This window comes from Stigmatopora nigra, chromosome 21 (genome assembly GCF_051989575.1).
Source record: "Stigmatopora nigra isolate UIUO_SnigA chromosome 21, RoL_Snig_1.1, whole genome shotgun sequence".
In the NCBI taxonomy this organism is placed as follows: Eukaryota; Metazoa; Chordata; class Actinopteri; order Syngnathiformes; family Syngnathidae; genus Stigmatopora; species Stigmatopora nigra.
Genome location: NC_135528.1, coordinates 2,203,504 through 2,225,000, shown reverse-complemented (window position 1 = coordinate 2,225,000; position 21,497 = coordinate 2,203,504). Strand labels below are relative to the sequence as shown.

The following is a 21,497-nucleotide window of genomic DNA, read 5'->3' as shown; positions in this document are numbered from 1 at the left end:
CTAACCCTAACCCCAGCCCAAAACATGCAGATAATGTATTATATATTAGGTTTAGCACAGACCAAACAGTGCAGATTTGAAAGCACCATAAGTTCTAAAACATACAATTTCAAAACTTAAAACACAATCCTGGTGCAAAAAGGACAGCATTTTAGAATCAGACAAGCCCTCTTTTATGTTGAAAAAGTCAATGTCAAACAACATTTTTCCGCACTTAATTAAAATTTCACACTTAATTGGCATATAATTACTTTCAGCCACTCATGAATATATGCAATTTCATCTACTTGCTCATTCTATTTACTTGCCCTGAGGAGCAACAAAAGTGAGACGAGTGATATTTCTAGGCCTTGCTATCACTTTTTGAAATGAGTTTGGTTGACAACTCCTTGAAGAAAACCACAATAGCGCAATCAATTCTAAAGAAGAAGTGACTGTGTTCAGCATTTTGCAAGTCATACTGTATATAGGTTTACTTGAGATGTGGGAGTGCTGCTGTTTTTCTCTATGTCACTGCTTGCGGGTGATTTACCTGCAGCAAGAGCCTCTCGTCACCGATGACTGCTGCCGTATTCCAGTTGATGATTTCGGAGAAAGGCAGCTCCCAGCCATTACTAAGCATCACCGGGACGCATGCAGCCTGACAGTGACATACAGACACGCAGAGTCAGAAAGGGGAGGTCAGACAGGATACGCTGCCTACAAGAATACTGCTAGTACTTGACATGAGCTGCCTAGCTCAGTTCTGGGCTTGGACTTTAAATCATTACATGAATAGATGACGGGCGCATACAGCGTAGTGTTTATCAGGATTTTTTTCCTCGATTTTGAGTTTTGAGCAAATAAAACATCTTTATTAAGGACTTGTGATAAAGATAAAATGCAGCACAAGGCGCTTATCATAAATCAGAGAAAGCAAAACATGGTATTTCCCCTTTTTTTGTTTCATACACATGCCTATTTACATCTTTTAGAAGATAAAAAATAGAAGGAAGATTTATCTCTCTGATGTATAAAATTGAAACTGTATAAAATTTGTCTTTGTGGTTTCAGGACCATGTCCCTTTTTATCCCATTTTCCTTGAACAAAAATGCTTGCTGAGCTTTACGAGTGTATATTATTAGCGACTAAGTCCACTGTGGTTATCAATCAGGTCTCCAGACAACACTCAAAAGTGCCCGGCCAATTTTTTACCCTTGCATCCATACTAGATACTCAATTTAGGAAAAGATAAAGATGATAGTGTGCTACTTTCACGCTTCAACAATTTTATTATAAGATAAATGCTTTGATTGACATTGTTGGTGAGGTTATTTTGACACGTTTAATGGTGGATTTATACTGTATTTTGCTGTTGCCTATGAAAAAAAGAAGAACATATTGAGAGCTGTGTTGTTAATAGTTTGATAAATTATTTGCAATTGAAGAGAAGTGGAATATATGTTTGACATATAACACAACTTACAGAGACATGAGTAAATTAGTCTTTCTTTCCAGCATTTATCCTTGCAAGAAAATATTTGGTGGGTATTGTACATGCTCTTGGTTACCACTTTTATATATTAAAACTTTCTCGATCAATAGATGAAAGTTAAATAGTCCAGTATGATTTGATTTTTGTGTTAAATTATATTTTGGATTATTATATGGAAACAAACAACAATTCTCCGTGTTTACCAGACAAAAAAAATAACAACATGCGGCTATGCTGTAAACGCCATATTTAAATAAGGTTAACAAACAGTAGTTTACAGATCCAGGTTTTGTTGTTGGGTCGATACTTGCTCTCTTGCGGGAATTAATGTTGTGTGCACTACGCTGAAGACAGCACACAGCAAGTTTGGAAAGAAAACTGCTATTGTGTTGCTATTGGAAACGAGAATGATGACTAAACATGGACAGTGCAAAGATTATAAATGCAAAATATTAAACCCAATTTTAGGCAGGTAAGAGAGGGGACTCAATTTGATTTGTATAAATATTGATTTTTTCCTGAATTAGGACAAATAGAAGCTGCCTCAGCTAATTGCATAGATACCAGGTAAAAAAAAAAGCAGTAAGACCCCTCATCAATCTTCCGATTCCTATGGTTATTGTTGTAGATTTCAGCAGCTTTCAAACAAAGCCTGTTGGGAAGCTTTAATTGTGAGCAGAAAGTTCAATATAAGGGCGCCTTTCCAAAAATAGACATAATTAGTCCCTCGGTAATATATGAGAATATGAATTAACGTGGTTAAATATTGTCACAAATGTACTTTTTGGGAATTTTACATCCATATAATTAAAAGAAAGACCAACTCAATTACATAAAACATCCTGTGTGGTAAAAGTAGAAGGATGCAAAATGAATGGTTGAATTACAAACAACTATATTTTCTGAGGGGGTGGCCCGGTGGGGCGAGTGATTAGCACATTGGATTCACAGCTCTGGGGTCCTGGGCTCAAATCCAGGTCATGTCCACCTGCGTGGAGTTTGCATGATCTCCCTGGGCCTGGGTGGGTTTCCTCCGGGTACTCCAGTTTCCTCCCACATTCCAAAAACATGCATGGTAGGCTGATTGGACACTAAATTGAACCTAGTTTTGGGTGTGAGTGTACATGGTTGTCCGTCTCCTTGCCCCCGTGACGAGACCTCCGATAAGTGAGCGAAAATGGAAGGAAAGATATATATATATACCTTATTTAAATAAAAATATAATATCCTAGTTTGAATCTTGACAGATGTTGAGTTTTCAACATTTTATAGGTGTGCTTTTGAATAAAGCTGTCAAAGAGTGCTGCTGTTTACATGTACATATTAAATTGGAAACTGCAGTTGTGTGCAAATAAATTATTCAAAGCCCAGGAGCATAGACCGAGAAGAAAATGGAATCAAAATAACGCAAAAATATAAATAAAACAATATTTTGACTTTTTCCTTTTTATTGCTAAAGGTGATACGAGGCTGAATGTGACCCTTGGCAACAGTGTGGCACTGGGACAGTGGGGGCTGTAGCTGAAACAGCTGGCGTGTGTGCATGCTTGTGCATTTGTGCACACGAGTCGGTCATAATGACGGCCCTGTTCGTCCTGGGTCATAAAGGTGTCAGCTTGACCGCAGCTGGCCCTCAGGCTCTTTTGGCGGTCTCCTTGACGTGCTCAAACAAACACACACACACACATGCACAGCTGGCCTCTGTTAGGAATTACTCTGCCCTTCTTGACAGTCCGTGAATCTTCTTCCTTCTTTTTGAAAATGTGGCTCAAGGAATCCGGTGAGTAAAATAGGGAACGCGGAAAATTGTCAATAAATAAGCTATTTTGCATTTGATACAAGATGAGAGTGAGGTAAGTAGAGACTGAAACTGAAGTGATTCTACACTTTTTTTATAATAGGAAATATTATATTAAAAGAAAAAAAAAAAAAAAAAAAAAAAAAAATATATATATATATATATATATATATATATATATATATATATATATATATATATATATATATATATATATATATATATATATATATATATATATATATATATATATATATATATATATATATATATATATATATATATATATATATATATATATATATATATATATATATATATATATATAGAGAGAGAGAGAGAGAGAGAGAGAGATAGATATATATCTATATATACACCTAAATTACAAGTTAAATAAACACCGAAGTATTAGGTTGTTGCTTTTCAAGTTCCTGAAATCTCAAAACTTGAAAACTAGCCAAATTATAAATAGCTAAAGAGGTGGGTAGGAAAACCTGTACAAGACAGTAATTGAGCAGAATTCATAATTAACAAGGGAAAACATTGTTTTTGCATCTGCCATCTGTATTAGCACAGCTATCAAAGGGGAAACAACAATTACCAGGCTTTAAAATGTTTTCAAGTGAGGAACAACTGAAGAGGACAATTATTGTTAAAATAACTTCTAAGTGTTAATTCACAGCTTTCTTTCTCCTGGTTGTAATTGTGTTTTAATGTATGAGTGCGTGCAGTGTGTTTACCTGCAGGGCCTCGAGAAAACGAAATGAGCCCAGCCTTCGGCCTCGGGGTACCAGGCAAAAGGTGGAGTTGTGAAGCATTTCTTTGTAGTCATACCTGCAGAGACACAACAAAAAGAAGTGAAGTGAGGTCTAATGTTAATATTAAAAAACAAAAACAAAAGAGAAAAAAAACATAGAAAACAATCTGATTCAAGCACCAAGAAAAATAATAATAAAACTATAAAAGTATGATTGCAAACAAGAGCCTGTTTTTTATGTTATTTATTTCTCCAATAATGATGAAATTTAACTATAAAATCTGAAGTTCCCTTGACATTGTGTGTCTGAGAGATGATGTGAAAGGCACCATGTCAAATACATTATTTTGGGACTAGAACACATTCAAATATAGCACAACTCAGTTCAATACAAGAATTTCATAAAACTCTCTTGGTAAAATATATATATCACCTCATGCCATCATAGAGTCTTAAATATAGTCTTAAATATAGTGCTTGAATTTTGTTGTTCCTTTTCCTTAGTTTGAGTGCTATACCTGGTAATATTTTAATATTACTGTGTAGTCAGTGTAAAAACAAAGCATCTGTGCCTTGTCTATTACTGTGAAAGAGTTGAACTAGAACCTGTTCCAGTTAACTTGAAGCGAGAGATAGTACAAACTGAATTGGTCTCTAGCTAAATGGTAGAAAATAATGAAAGACTTTAATATACACGCCACCTGCCCTTTAACCATATTAAGCTTACATTTACAGTATCATGGCAATAAAGACAAAACAACTCATCTTTTGACAATATATACAATTTTCTGCAAAGGATCTCTCAAATTGGACATAATTAATGTTTCATCCTTTTGGAATAAAGCTTCCCGCCTCCATTCTGCTGTTCCCCATTTATTTTACTCATAATACTTCTTTTCATATCTCACAACAACACGTTCATTTCCACCTCCGCATGCACCTCCTGTCGCATTGCTCAATCCCTCTATCTCAAAAACCAGGGAAAGTGCTCCTCCCCACCCTCACCCTCTTCTCTATCCAGCGAGGTGTGTCTTATTGCTCACCAAACAGGGTGATCAGCCCTGCCAGGGGTAATGAGCTGAGAGTGACACCTGCTTCCACCACACAGCTGGCTCAATGTGTTTGAAAATGTGTGTTTGCGGGTGCATCTCAATGAGTGAGAAGGCAAAACAGCACTATGTACTGGCTCATATGTTCCTATTGATCCATACAAATAACATTTTGAAACTGTAAAATCATTTTATATGGTCAAAAGGTCATCAGTTTCAAAATTCTCGGTTTAAGGTTTCGATCTCAAGTGGTTCCTCACTCTGTGGAGTTTGCACGCGTTTTATCCGGGTACTTGAGTTCCCCCCAAAAACATGAATAGTAGGCCTGTTGAACCATCTAAATTGCCTCTAGTTATGAGTGTAAGCGCGAATGCTTGTCCGTCTACTTGTGCCATGTGATTTTTTTTTTTACCTAGGTCTACTATGTCTTGTCTGTCTTGCCACTGCAACAAAGACATTTCCCGAATATGGAATAAAATAAAGTTCTACTCTAATTGTCTGGTCACCGATTCAGGGTGGACTCCTGCCTGGTTCCCATTGTTAGCTGGAATAGGTTCCAGCAACCCCAGCAACCCTTGTGAGGATAAGTGGTTCAGAAATTGAATAAATGGTAGAAAGCCTCGTAGAGTGGAACATGGTTTGTTTTCTAGTATATGCTTCACCCATAATAGTCTGGTTCCTTGCAACTGCCATTCCCAAGGATAAAAAAACCTTAACTATGTGAACTGACCATTTAAAATGTCAAGTAGCATTTAAAAAAAAAGTAAATTCTCATTAAATAGGAGCAACAATTCAAACTGAAGACATTCAAGGGAAAATAAAAATGAATGCTTCATACTATGCAGGTTTTAAAAAATAAAATATTAGTCAATGTCGAAATGATACTGGCTCTTCACAGATGTCTCGATAGGTCATCTGCTCCAGGCTTAGCTCGCCCACTGAGTATACGGATGCGTCCATCAACATGCCATCTGTCTCAGAACTTTTTCCTACTGGTTTGCTCAAAACGATGTTCCATGTTGAAATCATGGTAAAATAGATTTTTTTTGTGTGTGGAGGTTGAAATGGAATTATAAGGGAAGTTTGCAAGACAGTCTCTGTAAGTCAGCCAATGAGAAGAATGTTTTGAAGCTTCTAAGGGTGGCTACTATGGAGTAAGTAACAAGGCAGCCTTATCAAATCTTTTGAACCATGCCTATTACCACCTTCTTGGCACACCAAAGCCAGGAAAATGTTTAGGAACAAAAATTCTTTTGGTTGCTGCTTTCATCACAAATAGGAAAGGCATTTTTTGTCATTAATGCACGAGCAATATTTTGCTACAATTCCATCTTTAGTTCCATAACTGGACAGTATTGGGTTTCCTTGTCGAGTCGTGGAATATCAACTAGTACACCATATAGCCAAAATATAAGACATGTCTTAATCAGATGCATGCAAGACATGGAAAAAAAGAAACAATTTGATTGGTGTGAGTTGCTTCAAAAGAACCACTAGTCCATCACACATCATTGCTATGAATTATTGCACAAATTTCCGGCCAAATTAATAAAAATCCCGAAGACATCCAGAGTCTTACTGAAAGAGCACGAGTGCTGTTATAGTATTGTAGTAAAGGATCAGAGGACCAACTAAATTGCCTTCTATCCTAATTTCCTGTGAGTGATCAGATTGAAAAATCATAGTAAAGCAATCAATTTAGCTTGATTTTCCAGCTGCAACATCAAAACAATGAATGCATGACTTGTTTTTAAACACCATGATTAATTCAATTCAGTGGTTTTAGTGAAGGATTAAGTGAAGAAAAAGCAGGGACTCTTTAGGCATGAATCAATACAAATTGAATCTTACAGGCCGATAATCTCCATTCGCAGATGCATGGCAGTCATTCAACGATATGTAAATGTGATTAAAAAACTTAGGTCACCCAGACAGGTGGGCAACATACAATAGCAATGGCTCACCAGAAATTGTCATCTATTCTTTAACACTAATGAAAGTTGTGGACATGACAGCGATAACAATGCACCTTTGTATAATTTGACAGTTACTGTCACACAATCAGCGTGAACAAGGGAAAGCTTTGCAGCTTGACTTTCTCTTCTCAGCAAAGACAATTTAAGCGAATGCAACTGTGTCTACCAACAAAAATAAAACTTAAGCTTTTTTGGGGAATTGGACAACCTGCGTGTGACGGAATTTTACTTCCGTCACAACAGGAAGGATATCATGAAGCTCTTCGCAACCAATCACAGAAGTTTCCAATCCTATCACATGATTGACAACATTTTTAGAAGATCGGAATCAGGTGGAAAAATACTTTTTTTTTGGATGTTGTTATTATTTTAAGGGCTACAAAGCAACGAAAGAATGCACGTGAACAAGGATATTGCCACAAGAAAGAAAAATATGTTAGAGAATTTTCGGTCAAAATGCTACAAAAAACGTGGTTTTAATTTCGGTTCAAAGCACTTTTTTCGCTAATGAAATTATAGTACTGAACCAGAAATTTGATTTAGTGCAACCAAAATGCTTGCGACTATAGGGACTAAAGGTGGAAATTAGCCTTTGGCTATAATCTAACATATTTGCATATATATGTGTTCATTAACTTGAACATGTATGTTCATTACTATGTATTGTCCCTTTATTTAATAAATGAAACTTAAAGTCACAAGGTGGCATACAGTTCTCTGGTGCGCTCAGTGCACTTCCCCCATTTAGATTGTCACTTCTGGCACCCTATGAACAGCTCAAATTGCGGCTACCTTTATTAAACCTGTATTTTACTCTCGTTTTCATGTGCAGGCAAGCTCTTTTTTTCCTGGTAACTAACTGCAAGCAATCATAACTGAAGAGTGTGTTCAATGACAACTTCAACATATTAATATATCATCCATTCAAATAGCATTTGGAAAGACAGATGAAAATGACAAAACACCAAAGTAAAATACGAACACCGATAAGTACAAAAAGTGTCTGTAAACAAATAGCCGTTTAAATATTAGCATTTTATACATGTTCGTTTTCTTTTACTCGATTTTTGGTTCTGTGAAAACAGCTGTTTGCTTTGTTTGTCCTTCAGGCCTTGTAGTGGCTGGACGAAAACGACCACTCACTCCTGGAGGTGTTAGCTGACCTTTCTATTTTAGTCAGTAGGATTCAACGGAAACAGTCTTCAGGACTACATGACTTTACCAATTTGTTCCACACCAGCTACATATGAGGCTCACAATTGGTTGAATAATGTTTCTTTATTTGGAATTCTATTGTGTAAGATTACTTTTTAAATGATTGCATTAAGCGAAGGAAAATGGAATGCTATAAATACAGCCTCAAATACAATGTGGCCTGACAAAAGTCACATTATATGATCTCACACTATATATCAGGACCTTTACACAGTGTGCGCATATTAGCCATACCCTTGATTCAGTCATCATATTTTGAGCGACAAATTCGGCGTATATGCGAGAAAATACGGTAATACTGTTCGGAGAGACCACAGCCTGACCCAGACCACTTGCACTCTTCCTAACTTGTTGTGACAATTTTGTGAATGTGTGTGCAAATTTGTGTTGCAGCACTGAACAACTTTTTTGCCCTTAGGTGTTACAACTTAAACACATTGAGAGAAATTCCCTCTGGTATTTGTTTCCACAAATCTGTCTGGTAAATAGAGCTAAAAACACAGATTCTGTCAGTGTTTAAAACGAACTTCATACTACTCAAGTAAATTGAAGCATATTGTGGTGTGTAGTGTGTTCCCATGGGAAAGTAATAGATGTACATACAGAATGAGTTTTAATGATTTATTGGTTTATTTAATGTGTAACCTTAATGCAAAAAAATGCATGCCTTCTGTCTGAAAGAAACTAAAATATCAATGAATACAGAATTAATCAGATATTGAATTGAATGCTTCGATTGTCATTATACGTGTATAATGAATTGGTTGTTAAAAAAAATATATAAAATCAAACAACAACATTCTTTGCCGTGTTATTTTAATCTGACATCACAACCTGTGATTAGATCTCCAAGTGACATTAAGCTTGGCTAAGACTTCAGCCCAGCCACCCAGATAAAATTGATGTACTGAGACCATGACAAGCCTCAGGTCTATCCATATGCTGGCCAAATTAAATTATTACAAGAAATCTTCCAAACTTGGGCTTAACATTTCATAAAAGTGGCTGTTTAATGACCTCCCTTCAAATCAATACAATCTTTTCACTACTACTTTTCACTCAAGTACCCTTTAAAGGAGCCAAGTTGCCCAAGAGTATTTATGACATAAACAAAAGCTTCCCAAATGGAGACAAATAATTTTTTTTAGACATCACCAGTTTTCTCTCAAGCCTGTCACTACCACTGATTCTGTTCTACTTCAGTTCTGAGTCTGAGTCTTACACAAAGAGACTTCCTGACATGATACTAATTCACTCTGATGTCTTCATCCTTGCATTCTTTTCAATTTGTCTAGTCAGATTTATGGTACTGTCGACAGATGGAGGCAAGTTTTCACTTATATTTAATGTCTCTGTAGTACATAATGTTGCATTACAGAAAAATTATGACGTGAGAATTTCCTGACACAAAGTTGGCGAAGCTAGCTGTGGGCAACTCAGCGTGCCCTGACTCAGATGTAGAAATCCATAGCCACACAATTTAATCTGTCAAATGTAAAACATTAAGTGTAGTTGACCTCCCAGACCATTTGTTTTCACGCCTATACCTGTTGGTATGACATTTTCAGGTTACGAAACCTATTGAGATGCAAATAAGTGGCTCAAGATACGGAAACAAGATCCAACTTACGAAAACATCAATACATCGAAGGATCACAGTAATCTGCTGCCTCCTGAAAAACTATATTTTGGGCCAATCCATACATTGGACGCTATACTAATACAGAAGAAAACTTTCTTTGACTATTCAAATTCTGGGTGCTAAATTATTATACTAAAAATTTGGCCTAAAAATTCCATATTCCTGAAATTAAGTGTATACAATAATTATTGTAACACACCTAGTCATGTGAGACCATCACATCCACTGCTAATTCAGTAAAATGGAAGAAAATTGTTGCTTAAAAAGTCCAAACAGCACATGGGGGACAAACATGAGATCAGTTTCAAAGGGGGTGACATGCTCCTTACATGTCTAGAAAGATTTGGTGGATTTGTGTGTCCCTCCAGCTGGGTGACTGCTCCTCTACATCAACAATCAGTTCACACTCCAACGTGTATATACACACAAACACGCTTCAATCAGTAATTGGCGTCTTGCTGTGTGATCTTGCAGATAAAGGGTCCAAGCTCTGTAGATATTCGCTGGGGACCAGCTGTGCTTTCTTACGCCACAAATCCAGATGGCCCTCGGACACCTCACTGTGCCTGTTAGTTTGGTGTATTCATCTGTGTGTGTGCATGTCTTCATATCCAAAAGTGTGATACGTTTTTGGACTTAGACATGTAAGATGATGATATGAGGTGTCCTCTTTTATAACACTGACATATTTTGCCATCAGAGCCACTAAAAAAAACAAGGAGGCTGGCACATTTGCTCCATTCTACGGTCTTTCATCCAAGTCACGCACACATACGAACCCATTCCTATGCAAACCTAAATTGTCGTAATTGTAGCCTGAGCCTGAATAAATCTTTCTCACAAAAAGATTTTAATGCTATTCTTCAATTTCATCTCACTGACATTTCACACTTAACATCTCATACGCACCCATACCTACTGTTCAAATAACTATTACAAAAAACCCATCTGCAAGAAAATTATGGTCAAGATCTGCGTCAATAGGTAGCCAGGAACTTAATCACCTTTAATTTCCTATCTGGTAACACATTCTAATGTATTCACTCTGAAGACTCTTTAAATCAAAATGTAATTGTGTCCTGGAGCCAGCCGGGTCCCCTATGCACGTAGAAGATGAAAGCCCATCCATAGCAGTGTTTGAGATCTCACAGCCTTTAATTTGTCGACATTTGCTCCTGGAATGCTACATTGCTGGAATTCAAAGTCTTTAAAAGGTGACCGCTTGTGGGGTTTTAAGTTTTTCTAGAGTTAAAAAAATAGAGTATGCGACCTGGATCAAGTGCTTCATCAATTTTGTTTGAGATTTGATCTGATCACTTTTCCAAGTCAAACTCCTCTGCAAGCGAACGGATTTGTATTTGGTGATGATGCAACGATAAAACAGGTCATAAAATGCAAGTATCTGCCCGCTTTCTTCTTCTTCCATGCTGACTCATCTCATACGTGTATTTTTTTGTTCTTCTTAAAGTACTTTTTAAGGACCCATTCCCGTCTTTGTCACTTGTTTTTTCCCCCTCACTGAGCTGGTTGTAGTTTGCATTTTTTCTGTTTTCTGTCCCCTTTTCATAGTTATGGTTCAGCTAGAGGCCTACGAATTGGCCTGACTTCAGCCTTATGTGCTTTGTGCAAGCTGTTCTCAACTCAGGACTGTGAGCACTGACCCCATGGCTGCATGATATCCACAAGCTCATGCATAAAGTGCAGTGTTTGAAATTTTTATTTTGGGAGGAATCTCTTAGCATGTTGGAAGCATGGCCAACTTTAAGATTGACAGTCAATCAAATATGATGTAATTCAAGGATTTAAATAGAAATAACTCTCGTCTTTAGGTTCATTAGAAACAATCTAATGCCTGAGTCATCAAAAAATATACAATAGAGGTAGTATGGACACGTCAAATATCTTATATACAGTGATTAGATGCATTACATCTTGCCATTTCCAGTTTTGTTGCGAGTGAATTTTGCATCGCGCAAATCACCTGTGGAAAAGGACTTTTTTTTCACCCGCCGTTGAAAATACCTTGTAAATATTGACATTCCTTTTATGCTAAAGGCATAGGAGAGCATTGCGGCATGAATTAATCTAAACTGCGGCATTCTGTTGTACATGATTCAGCTGGTAGGTATCTTGTTAATGTGGTCCACCTTGCGGTTAAAAGTAGGACACGGGAAGTGAACGAGCTTCCCCTCTGGAGATGCACGTGTGTTGTCGCGATCTGTATGTTGCAACAAAATAAAAAAATTCTAGTGAGGTGAAAAGGTCCGTGATGTATCGGCTGGTATCTCCACCCAGGTTGCCGTGCTGCAAATTGCAGTGACCATTCTTCTCCACCAATCACTGCCGCTTTTGCTTAACCACCAGCACACACGTGCCATTGTTCACTGGCGAAACTTGCATCTTCCGAGGTGCGGAACTGCAAATTCATTTAGTTTTTCGATTATTGCGCCTATGTCTGTACTACATTATCCGCAAAAAAACGAGCGATCTGTGTACTGTTAAATATGAACTTCTGTCAATCATCTTCAAGCCTGGCTGTTAGATAAACAAAATTGCCATCACAACGCTGTCTACTTGTATGTGTGGCTGTGTGTGGCTCTTTGTGTGTGTGCCATCGTTTATATTCAACCTACCCAAGGGCCTAAAGATGGAAATTAGCCCTTGGCTACATCTTACATATTTACATACACATGTTCATTAACATGAATATGAAAATGTTCATTAATATGTGCTGTCCCTTATTAAATAAATGAATCTCAAATTAATTTCTAGCTTCTGACAATGGGGCATCAAGCCACAGCTGTTGTAAAAATACTATGAGAATATATTTTGTGTGTTGTTGACTGCAGAAGTAAATAATGTGTAAGTGTAACTGTGGATTAAAAAGCAAACATTGTGGTCATTGCATGCACAAGTAGTCCTTGACACATTAGGTGATTTAGCTTTAGTATGAAGGTACAGAAAAATGAGATGAGACATTATACTGGATCTCTGAATTCAGACTTGATGATTAAATATAAAAACCTCCAAAAAAAATAAAAAATAAATAAATGTGATGTGGCACAGGTGCAACTATGAATCAATCTAGAGAGCAGAGAGATTTCATCTCAATTCACAGAATGCAAAGATGTTTTTTTCCTCAAACCACATTTATGTTTTCCATGCAAATGCATTTGAGAGTTTGACATCAATATAATAAGCAAACTGTCATTGCCCATCTTACAGTAGGAAGCATCATGAAGTTGGAGGCAGTTTGAGTTGCTGTAGTGTGTGTGTGACTGTTTATGTTGAAAAGACAACATAGGGTGAGAGGACAAGGTATAGCTGTCACTCATTAGCAGGGGGTACCACTGCGATGGGGTACACAATGGGTTCATCAGTACTAGGTGTCAGTCATACCCAGGGATCACACTGATTATTTGTTGGCACCCGCCTGAGGGCATGAGTGTGAGGAGGGAGTGTATGTCCGAATGTGTGTGAGTGCATCTGTGTATTTGAGAAAGAAAATGACAAGGAAGGCATATGGGAGACAAGTATCATGGGGAGAGGGCGACAAAAGGACAGGGAAAATAATGAGAAAGAAAGAGAACCGAATGTCTTATATGACGCAATTATGATTCAATTTAGATTTTTGCATCAATTATGCAAACATATTCAAGAGACACGTCAAATATTGATGGGCTCTTCAAACTTCTCACACTTGGATGTATTGAGGAGGCAAAAACTTAACCTGGACCTTCTCATAAATCATAAATAGATGTCAGCTGGAGGTCCACATTTAAATTCAGCCGACAATCCTAGGCTGGGATCGGTTTCTTTCTGTGTGTCTGAATTTGTCGACTTGTTTGTGTGCAGTGTAGCTGTTGTCAGCGCTGAACCGTGACCTGTCATGTTCACTTTAGTATGTGTGGCGAGTCAGTACTGGAGAGTGAATTGACTGTGGTTTGTGATTTTATATGGCGAAGAGTCGATTTGGAAAGATGACAAAATATCTATTACTAGTTCAATAAATTTTGGCACTTTTTATGAATAGTAAATAGTCAACCAGGCTAGCCACCACAGTGGCCTGCTTTACATTACAAGTGCTGTACAATATAGATCAAATACGGTTAATTTAATATACTTTTAATCAATAACAATAAAGACAGTTATAGTGAAGACAATGCACTTATTGCAAAAAGACAAAAAAAATTCTTAGAGAACTTGCTTGGTTGATATTAAATAAAAATAGAAAGTATTTTAAGAGAATATGCCAGGTTTACACGTGTCAACTAGCTTAAATTTAGTATTTTTATCAACTATGTCAATAATTTAATATCTTTTTATGAGTGAATTAGGAAGAATTTGACTATATCAATTTATTCTACAATGGCAATCAATTAATTAATGGATTTTTTTAAGGTGCAGCCCGATTTAATTGAATGGTAAATTCAACATTTTGGCGTTTTAAATACGAGTGGCATGACAAAGTGGGTCAGTACAGAACTTGAGGACATACGTGTATTAGATTTAAAACCTTATAATTGATTTGTGAGATGAGGCAATCAAGCCATTGAATATATTGTCACCTATTAGTGATGAGTCTATAGTAAAAAAATCATAAAAGCTTAGTTTTTAAGAATTTTGAAGCCAAAATGTCCTCCAATTCTGTAATGACCCATGTATCAAAACTCCAGACTCATTTGTTAAAAAAAAAACCATTGAGAATAACCATGTACGAAAAAGGCGTTATTCCTTAGCACTGTCAAATATATAGAGATCATTCACAATCACTGCATTGGAAACGCTGTGTTTGTCACAGCTGGTCTCCATCTTGAAAGAAAATATTTATAACTCACAGCTCTATGGGAGATGATCCAGTCGGTACTATTAGCAAATGTTATAACAATTACAGAGTGAAAGCTTAAACTGATTGAGCTAAAGGAGTTAAATGCTCTCCTTGGGTGACTACAGACAAAACTAATGATTGTAAATTGTGTAGCTGAATATATAGTACTGGTAAATAAGCTTTGGTGAGAATGCTGAATGGACAGCATCTGTTTTGTACAAATAATATTGAGTGCACTGCATTTGTCTCTAATCAATAAACATTTTTTAATTCCGCCATTGTAAAGACACCAAATATACAAAGAAAGGCTAATCAACCTAGTACAAACATTGACATACATTTTATAAATACAATGACTAAAAATATGGGCGCAAGTGTGTGAGATCATCTATATATTTTGCCATGATGTCGCTTCCATAAATAGCCACTGCTGCTACAACTGCTACAAGTCGGTCATATGACATACCACTGATGGGCAAGCAGGGTCTCAAATGACTAAGCTGAGGCACCAAAGCTATATGGGGTCATGGCATATAGGTCAAAGATCACCCCACCCATAAGAACAAAAGAAAGACTGGACTTGTCAGCGCGGGGCTTTGAGTCTGGGTGGTTGGGGATGTCCGACTGCATGTTAGGAGTCTGGGTCATGGTGCAAACGGGTGATGTCATTGCACGAGTGCATGTCGGGGTTACGATAACATGCAAGATAATGAGAATCTCTTTTCGTGAGAGATGGGTAGTAAAATTTCATGTTCGTGTCAGACCACATATGCTTGCGTGCGTTTGTGCATGTGGTAATGAACCCTGCAGGCCTCCCTCTGAGTGTGGCGCTTGACTGGTGCATGTGTGAGTCTTTGCGATTCTGAGTGTTGGAGTGTGTGTAAAGGGAACAGCTGTTCTGCAGCACAACGCCGGGAGGTCAGGGAGAGACACAGAGTAGCTACAGCTGTGGCCCCAGGGCTTGTGGGAACTGTGGCTTGAACAACGTGGGATAGTCGCTAGCAAGGCCAAGAGACAACCATAAAGAGACAAAAAGCTTAGGCTGCAAGCTGAGACAAGATTACCAGGTCAAACTGTTAGCAACTAAGAACAGTTGAGAAAGGTGTGATAATGACACGTGACATAAGGAGAATACTTCGGTGTAATTTGGAAACCCGTAGAAGAAAGGAACACTTTCTAGCTACAAGGTCATTCAAACGACATCTAGTAAAAGAGGATGCCTTTGCACTGAGGCCTCTTTCCAAGCCACTTAGCGAGCTAAGTAATGCTCTTAAACCTGAATCACGCTTCTAAGCTCATAAACAACTTGACTTCTGGTATACCAGTCCTCTGGCCAAGATTCTGAGTAGTACTTGAATAAAAGACACCATCGCTTTAAGATATTGCTTATTTCAGGCACTCATAGATAATGGGATAATTCCGGGAAATCGTTTTTGTGGCCACAATAATAAGCAGAGAGTGCAGAGATGACCTAGTGGCAGAAAAAAAAGAGCTTGAAGTAAAAACCACCATGGCTTGTTGCGCCATGTTATACACAAACATTACAATCAAAAATACACATAGTAATCTGTTAGGATTGCAATGTAAAAATCACTTAGACAGATTCAACAAAAGGATGACATCAATGACTCATCATCAACGAGTGTTGGATTTTTAGTTTCCATTATAAGAGAATGCAAGGGAATGCAGAAACCAGAAACAAAAATCAACCTATCCAAGGTCAGTTGTAAAATATTTGCACATTCATTAGGAGGCCTCAATTAACTGCCACCACTTGCTGTCTGGGATGGAGCCAGGCCTAAAATCATGAGACGTCTGTGAGATTAAAAGCAGCCATTCAATTTATTGGTGGCTTTAAACAAAAAATGAGGGTGGACGTAAAAAGAAGGGATGGATTCTTAGTAGTTAAACAAATTACAAAGGCAAATGAGGTTGGGAAAAATTGCTTGAACATAAGCAAATATCCACCAGCTTACTTCAGCTTCATAGTCTCCATGAAAAGTATTTGGTATGTAAATTCTATGTGTCGGCCATCACATGTCAAAATTTGGGGAAATCTTTTAAAAAGCTATCAGACTGAAAGTTAAATCAGAACAGTTGGGGGAAAACAAACAAACATTAAAGTCTGCCTGCCTTCTCGGAATCAGTCTGACAACTGGCTTAATAAAATTTATGGGACGTAATCTGTTATGAAAGACTGAGTTTTGAGTTTTATAGTAAACAAATAGTTTTAAAGTTTGTTTAAAACAATAATAATAATAAAAACACACAAGTAAAGCAAGTTAATTTATCACCGACCGGTACATCTACCTTTGGATGTTTTGTAATACAATGCACACCAACAAGAACTAAGTTGAGGCCCACAAATTGCTTGTGGATATGTCAAAGCCAGACTTCCATTAATGACTGAAATTTCTCTCAGTGAATACCAATAGAAATTGTTCCCAAGCCAACAGTATATTTACTGACGAATGTGTTCAAATGTTAAACAAGGTGGGTGAGAGTATATAACAGCTCCAAAATATCGTGCAAAAAGCCAATGGAAAAGGATTGAGATAAAAACAAAGATGAAACTTTTTTTTGGGCTGGTTCTCCTCACTTTAGGAATCTTTGAATCTCCAATCTTAGCACGTTCCTCCATTCGCATGCCGGGCAAGTGTCACTCCTGTGCCACAGCATAACAAGCGTACCACTATTGCTGCATGTACATGAATCTTGGGATCAAAAATAAACACGTACATTCACATTGCATCATTTGCATGCTGAGCCAACAGCTTTGTGTCATCAAAAAGATCAGCAAAAAGTAACAGAAAATAATAACACAGAGTTTTGACATTGATGAATTATACTTCCCAGAATGTCTAAAATGAAATGAGTGGCATTTTTGCTTTGCAATTTAGCGAAAGCATTGCTGGGAAATAGTTGGTAAATCAGGTTTACAAGATGAATTAAGTTTATTCCCTGTATTCCCATGCGCAAGTCAAGCTCCTAGTACTCAGCTTAGTCAGCGCAAACCCCTTTTTGCAGTTAAAAACTCTATACTATATACACATTCAGCTAATAACTCTTGAGACAAGTCCACACTCCCTCGTAAAACATCTAAATGTAACATATCCCATCTAAAACAACAATTTAAAGAGCTTGGATCGCCGTTTAATCGCCTAGTAATGGATTTACCACAGGCTGAGAATCAAATTGCTAGCTATGTTAATGGTAGTGAGATTCATAACAACAGCATCCCACTTTAAAACCACTAGCAAGGACATTGTGCCTGGTTCCATCAGCAGTTATAACAACAACACAGAAATGAGGCAACTTTTATGATTAGTTATATTTACCAATACTTTCGATCACTTGAAGTTGTTGTTCCATTAATTTAGGGTGTGGGTGTGTGTGCATGTCCGGTATACTGTAGCCCACATTTGATTGGCACATTCTACGCTCCATCCTCAAAGTAAACTGGTTCATCCTTAGGAACGGACTGGATTTCTACTGAGATTTGCACATACGCCACTCGCCTTCGTTCACTCAGATTACTTCAAAGAAGCCCTATAAAACATTTACAACATGTTTAAGCCCTTTTCTACTCCTCCAACTCTATCAATCTGCTTCCCTGCTTCTTACTGGGTACCTTTCCTCCTTCCTCTGTGTCTCTCTCATGATTTTGTCAGAAGCCTGGACATCTCTCAGGGGCGTTTATTCCTCCTCTTATCTAAGCAGATGACCTTGGGTTAAACACATTTAATTAGCGCACACAGAACCCACACACCACTGTTTTGCTGGCAGCTTCAAGACGAGCCCTCTGTTCCAACCATCACATGCAGGGGGAGTTCGTATATTCAATGAGTGTAAGGGGTTTATTCATCGATTCATTTTCTGAACCACTTATCCTCACAAGGATTGTGGGTAATGCCTATCCCAGCTAACTACAGGCATCAGGCAGTGGACAGCCTGAATTGGTGGCGACCCAATCGGAAGGAAAAAGGAGACGGACAACTCTTCACGGTCACATTCATATCTGGGGCAATTTAGCTTACCTCACATGGATTTGGGATGTAGGAGTAAACGGATTACCCACAGAAAACCCATACAAGCCCAAGGAGAATATGCAAAGTCCACATGGTCAAGAACGACATGGGATAGAACCCTCCAGAAGTGTGGGATCAACAAACTAACCACACGCTCTAATCTAAATCTGGAAAACCAGAGAAATCAATCATGTAACATATGATACTTTCTGGAGATACAATAACAGAGCAATTCTAAAAGAACGTGTCAACAACATTTCCCAGACCGCTACTATTGAGACTTCCTCACAATTAAAATTGCACTTGCATTGATTCATGTACAGTGAAGGTCAGGCCTATTCAGCAATGGGATGTTATACACAGCTCTATCAGACATACTACTCTTTTGCCTTTAGAATGATTAACCATCGTAACAGTATATGCGAGTCTTCAGCTATTTTTGTTCCAATTTGTCTCAACATAGTTTACTACTCAAAGCCAAGGCCAATTATATGTGGAACTGAACATCAATTTAGCAATAAAAGTCAAAAGCCCACCACCACAAAAGATGCTAAGAAAATAAACATAAATACACACACACACACATGTACGTGTACAAGTGAAAATGATATCGTTCGGCCAAACCTCTCGATATATAAAATTTACCTGAGATAGGTCCAACATTTACAATTTACCACTATGCCTGGGGCAGCAAAGCATGTATTGTATGCAGTCACGGTAAAAATACAATTAAATTGTATTGTAAAAAGTTGCATTGAAAACACTTTCTGGTTTTAAACATGTAGCAACCAAATGTAAAACAGTACTCAATAGGGAAAAAGTCATTGCACAATAACAACTGATGCCTGCTTCTTGTATATTTATCTGGTACATTGCTGTATTATGACAACTACAATTTACATGCCTTTTCTGTTGCATGTTGTAGGCAAACCCAGAGATCAATACGATACAATGACAAAGCGAGCTATACTAAATAATACTATCTGGTCAAGCCTATCACCAAATGCCATGATGTGGCTTTCTTCCATTGGCCAATATGGCACCATATCAGACTAAAAAAAGTCTCAAGTTTTCTTTCTGGCCCTGCGGTGTGAGCATCAGTACACAAGAATAGATAAGGAAATTAAACTGAATTTCAATATCCGTGCACCACTATGAGATGTTATATAGGATATCCAAGTAGGTTATTGGCAAGAGCTGATTCAAGGAAATTTCACAACAATCTTGCAGAAAAATGTAGATAAGCTGTTTACGCACAGTTTCTCTTTGATACAAAAAGCCTGCAGTCACTTTTAGATGCTGCTTAATACAAAAAACACATTTTCAAAAGTGACACAAACGCAATATAGTCTGGCTATTATTCTTAATAAGATGCATAATCTATTCTGAAAAGCTTGTGAAATATACTAATGTACAAAGCACTAAGAAATGTCATTGTCGCTAAATGAAAAAGGGTTTATCTAGATTTTGCTGTGTGCACAGACAGTATTAATGTTTGTATTCTGACGTCCAATTCCTTCTTTTTTAGGATCGTTTTTTTTATGAAGCATGAGGTCATATTTTCCATGCATTGTTTCATCGTTTTGTAACATGGTCGCCATCTGATATAGATATTAGTCACTGTGTTCGGAAAGTCACAGACATTGGAGGACAGAAAGAATGACTGTATGGGACCGGCATTGAAATCAAAACTGTAATAAATGAACTCATCTTTGAATGAGGCTTTAAAATGAGTAATGCCAGTCTCCACAGGCATGCTCATTAGAGTTGAATTAGACCATATCGTTGCAGTAAGCTCCAGTAATCAGACTACCTTTGGTAGTTAGGCTTAATTGGCTCATCACTAGACTGACAGCCACTCAATGCACATTAGAACCAACACAGTTTTCTGATCAACACCTTATAAACATAAATCTTGGGGCATTACTTCATCAATCAGGAATTGGCCACATAATTACTAAGAATTTAAATTCTTTAGCTTCAGAGGTCAGTTTCAGTTTAAGCATAACTGTGGCTCAGTGCACAAAGCAAGGCACTTAAACGCTCTACCAAACAAAACCAACAAGCAACTTCATGTTTTCTTCCATTTTCCCTTGAAGTCTCATGACTAGAAGTATTTATTTTATGAACCGCCTCACAAGGGTTGCGGGGGACACCCTTAATAAGTGGCTGGCCAATCGCAGGGCACAAGGAGACAAACAACCATTCACTCTCACACTCAAAAACCCACGCAAGCCTGGGGAAAACATGCAAACTCCTCACAGTGAGATCCACTGGGGATCGAACGCTCAACCTCATAACTGCAAGGCTGATGCGCCAAATACTTGTTCACCGGGCCACTTGACTTTAAGCAGTTGTGACAAAATATCAGAAATAAAGTAAAGATCAAGTGCATATATTACTATCTCCAGGTGTAAAATTTATACTTCGTCAGGGAAAAACAGAGCAGAATAACAAGATTGTATGCATCAAGCAGAAGGTAATATTGCTCATGTTTTAACCATAGCTAAAAGGGGGAAAGAAACCCTTCCCCAGCGGACAATGTTTGCTGCAGCTTTGCTGTAAAGAAAAAGAAGAAAAATAAGATACACTAGCAGACCAATGATGTTAAGGGAGTATATGTTGTTTCAGTTTAGTTAGATTCACATAATGGCATTTGTGCAGTGACTATCAAGGCTGTACGCCAAGCTTTTTCATTAGGAGCACAGTGGCATCCATTCTTTTGATTT

At 37.6% G+C, this 21,497-nt stretch overlaps 1 protein-coding gene across 1 annotated transcript in view; it reads right to left on the bottom strand.

Annotated features, from left to right (window-relative positions):
• Positions 1 to 21,497, bottom strand: part of ext1b (exostosin glycosyltransferase 1b) — an 85,922-nt gene that overhangs the window by 24,939 nt on the left and 39,486 nt on the right. The window contains exons 3-4 of the mRNA XM_077742986.1: positions 4,014 to 4,107; positions 533 to 640 (exon numbers count right to left, since the gene is read on the bottom strand). Coding sequence (XP_077599112.1) covers positions 533 to 640; positions 4,014 to 4,107 — 202 coding nt within the window. The remainder of the gene's footprint in view (positions 1 to 532; positions 641 to 4,013; positions 4,108 to 21,497) is intronic.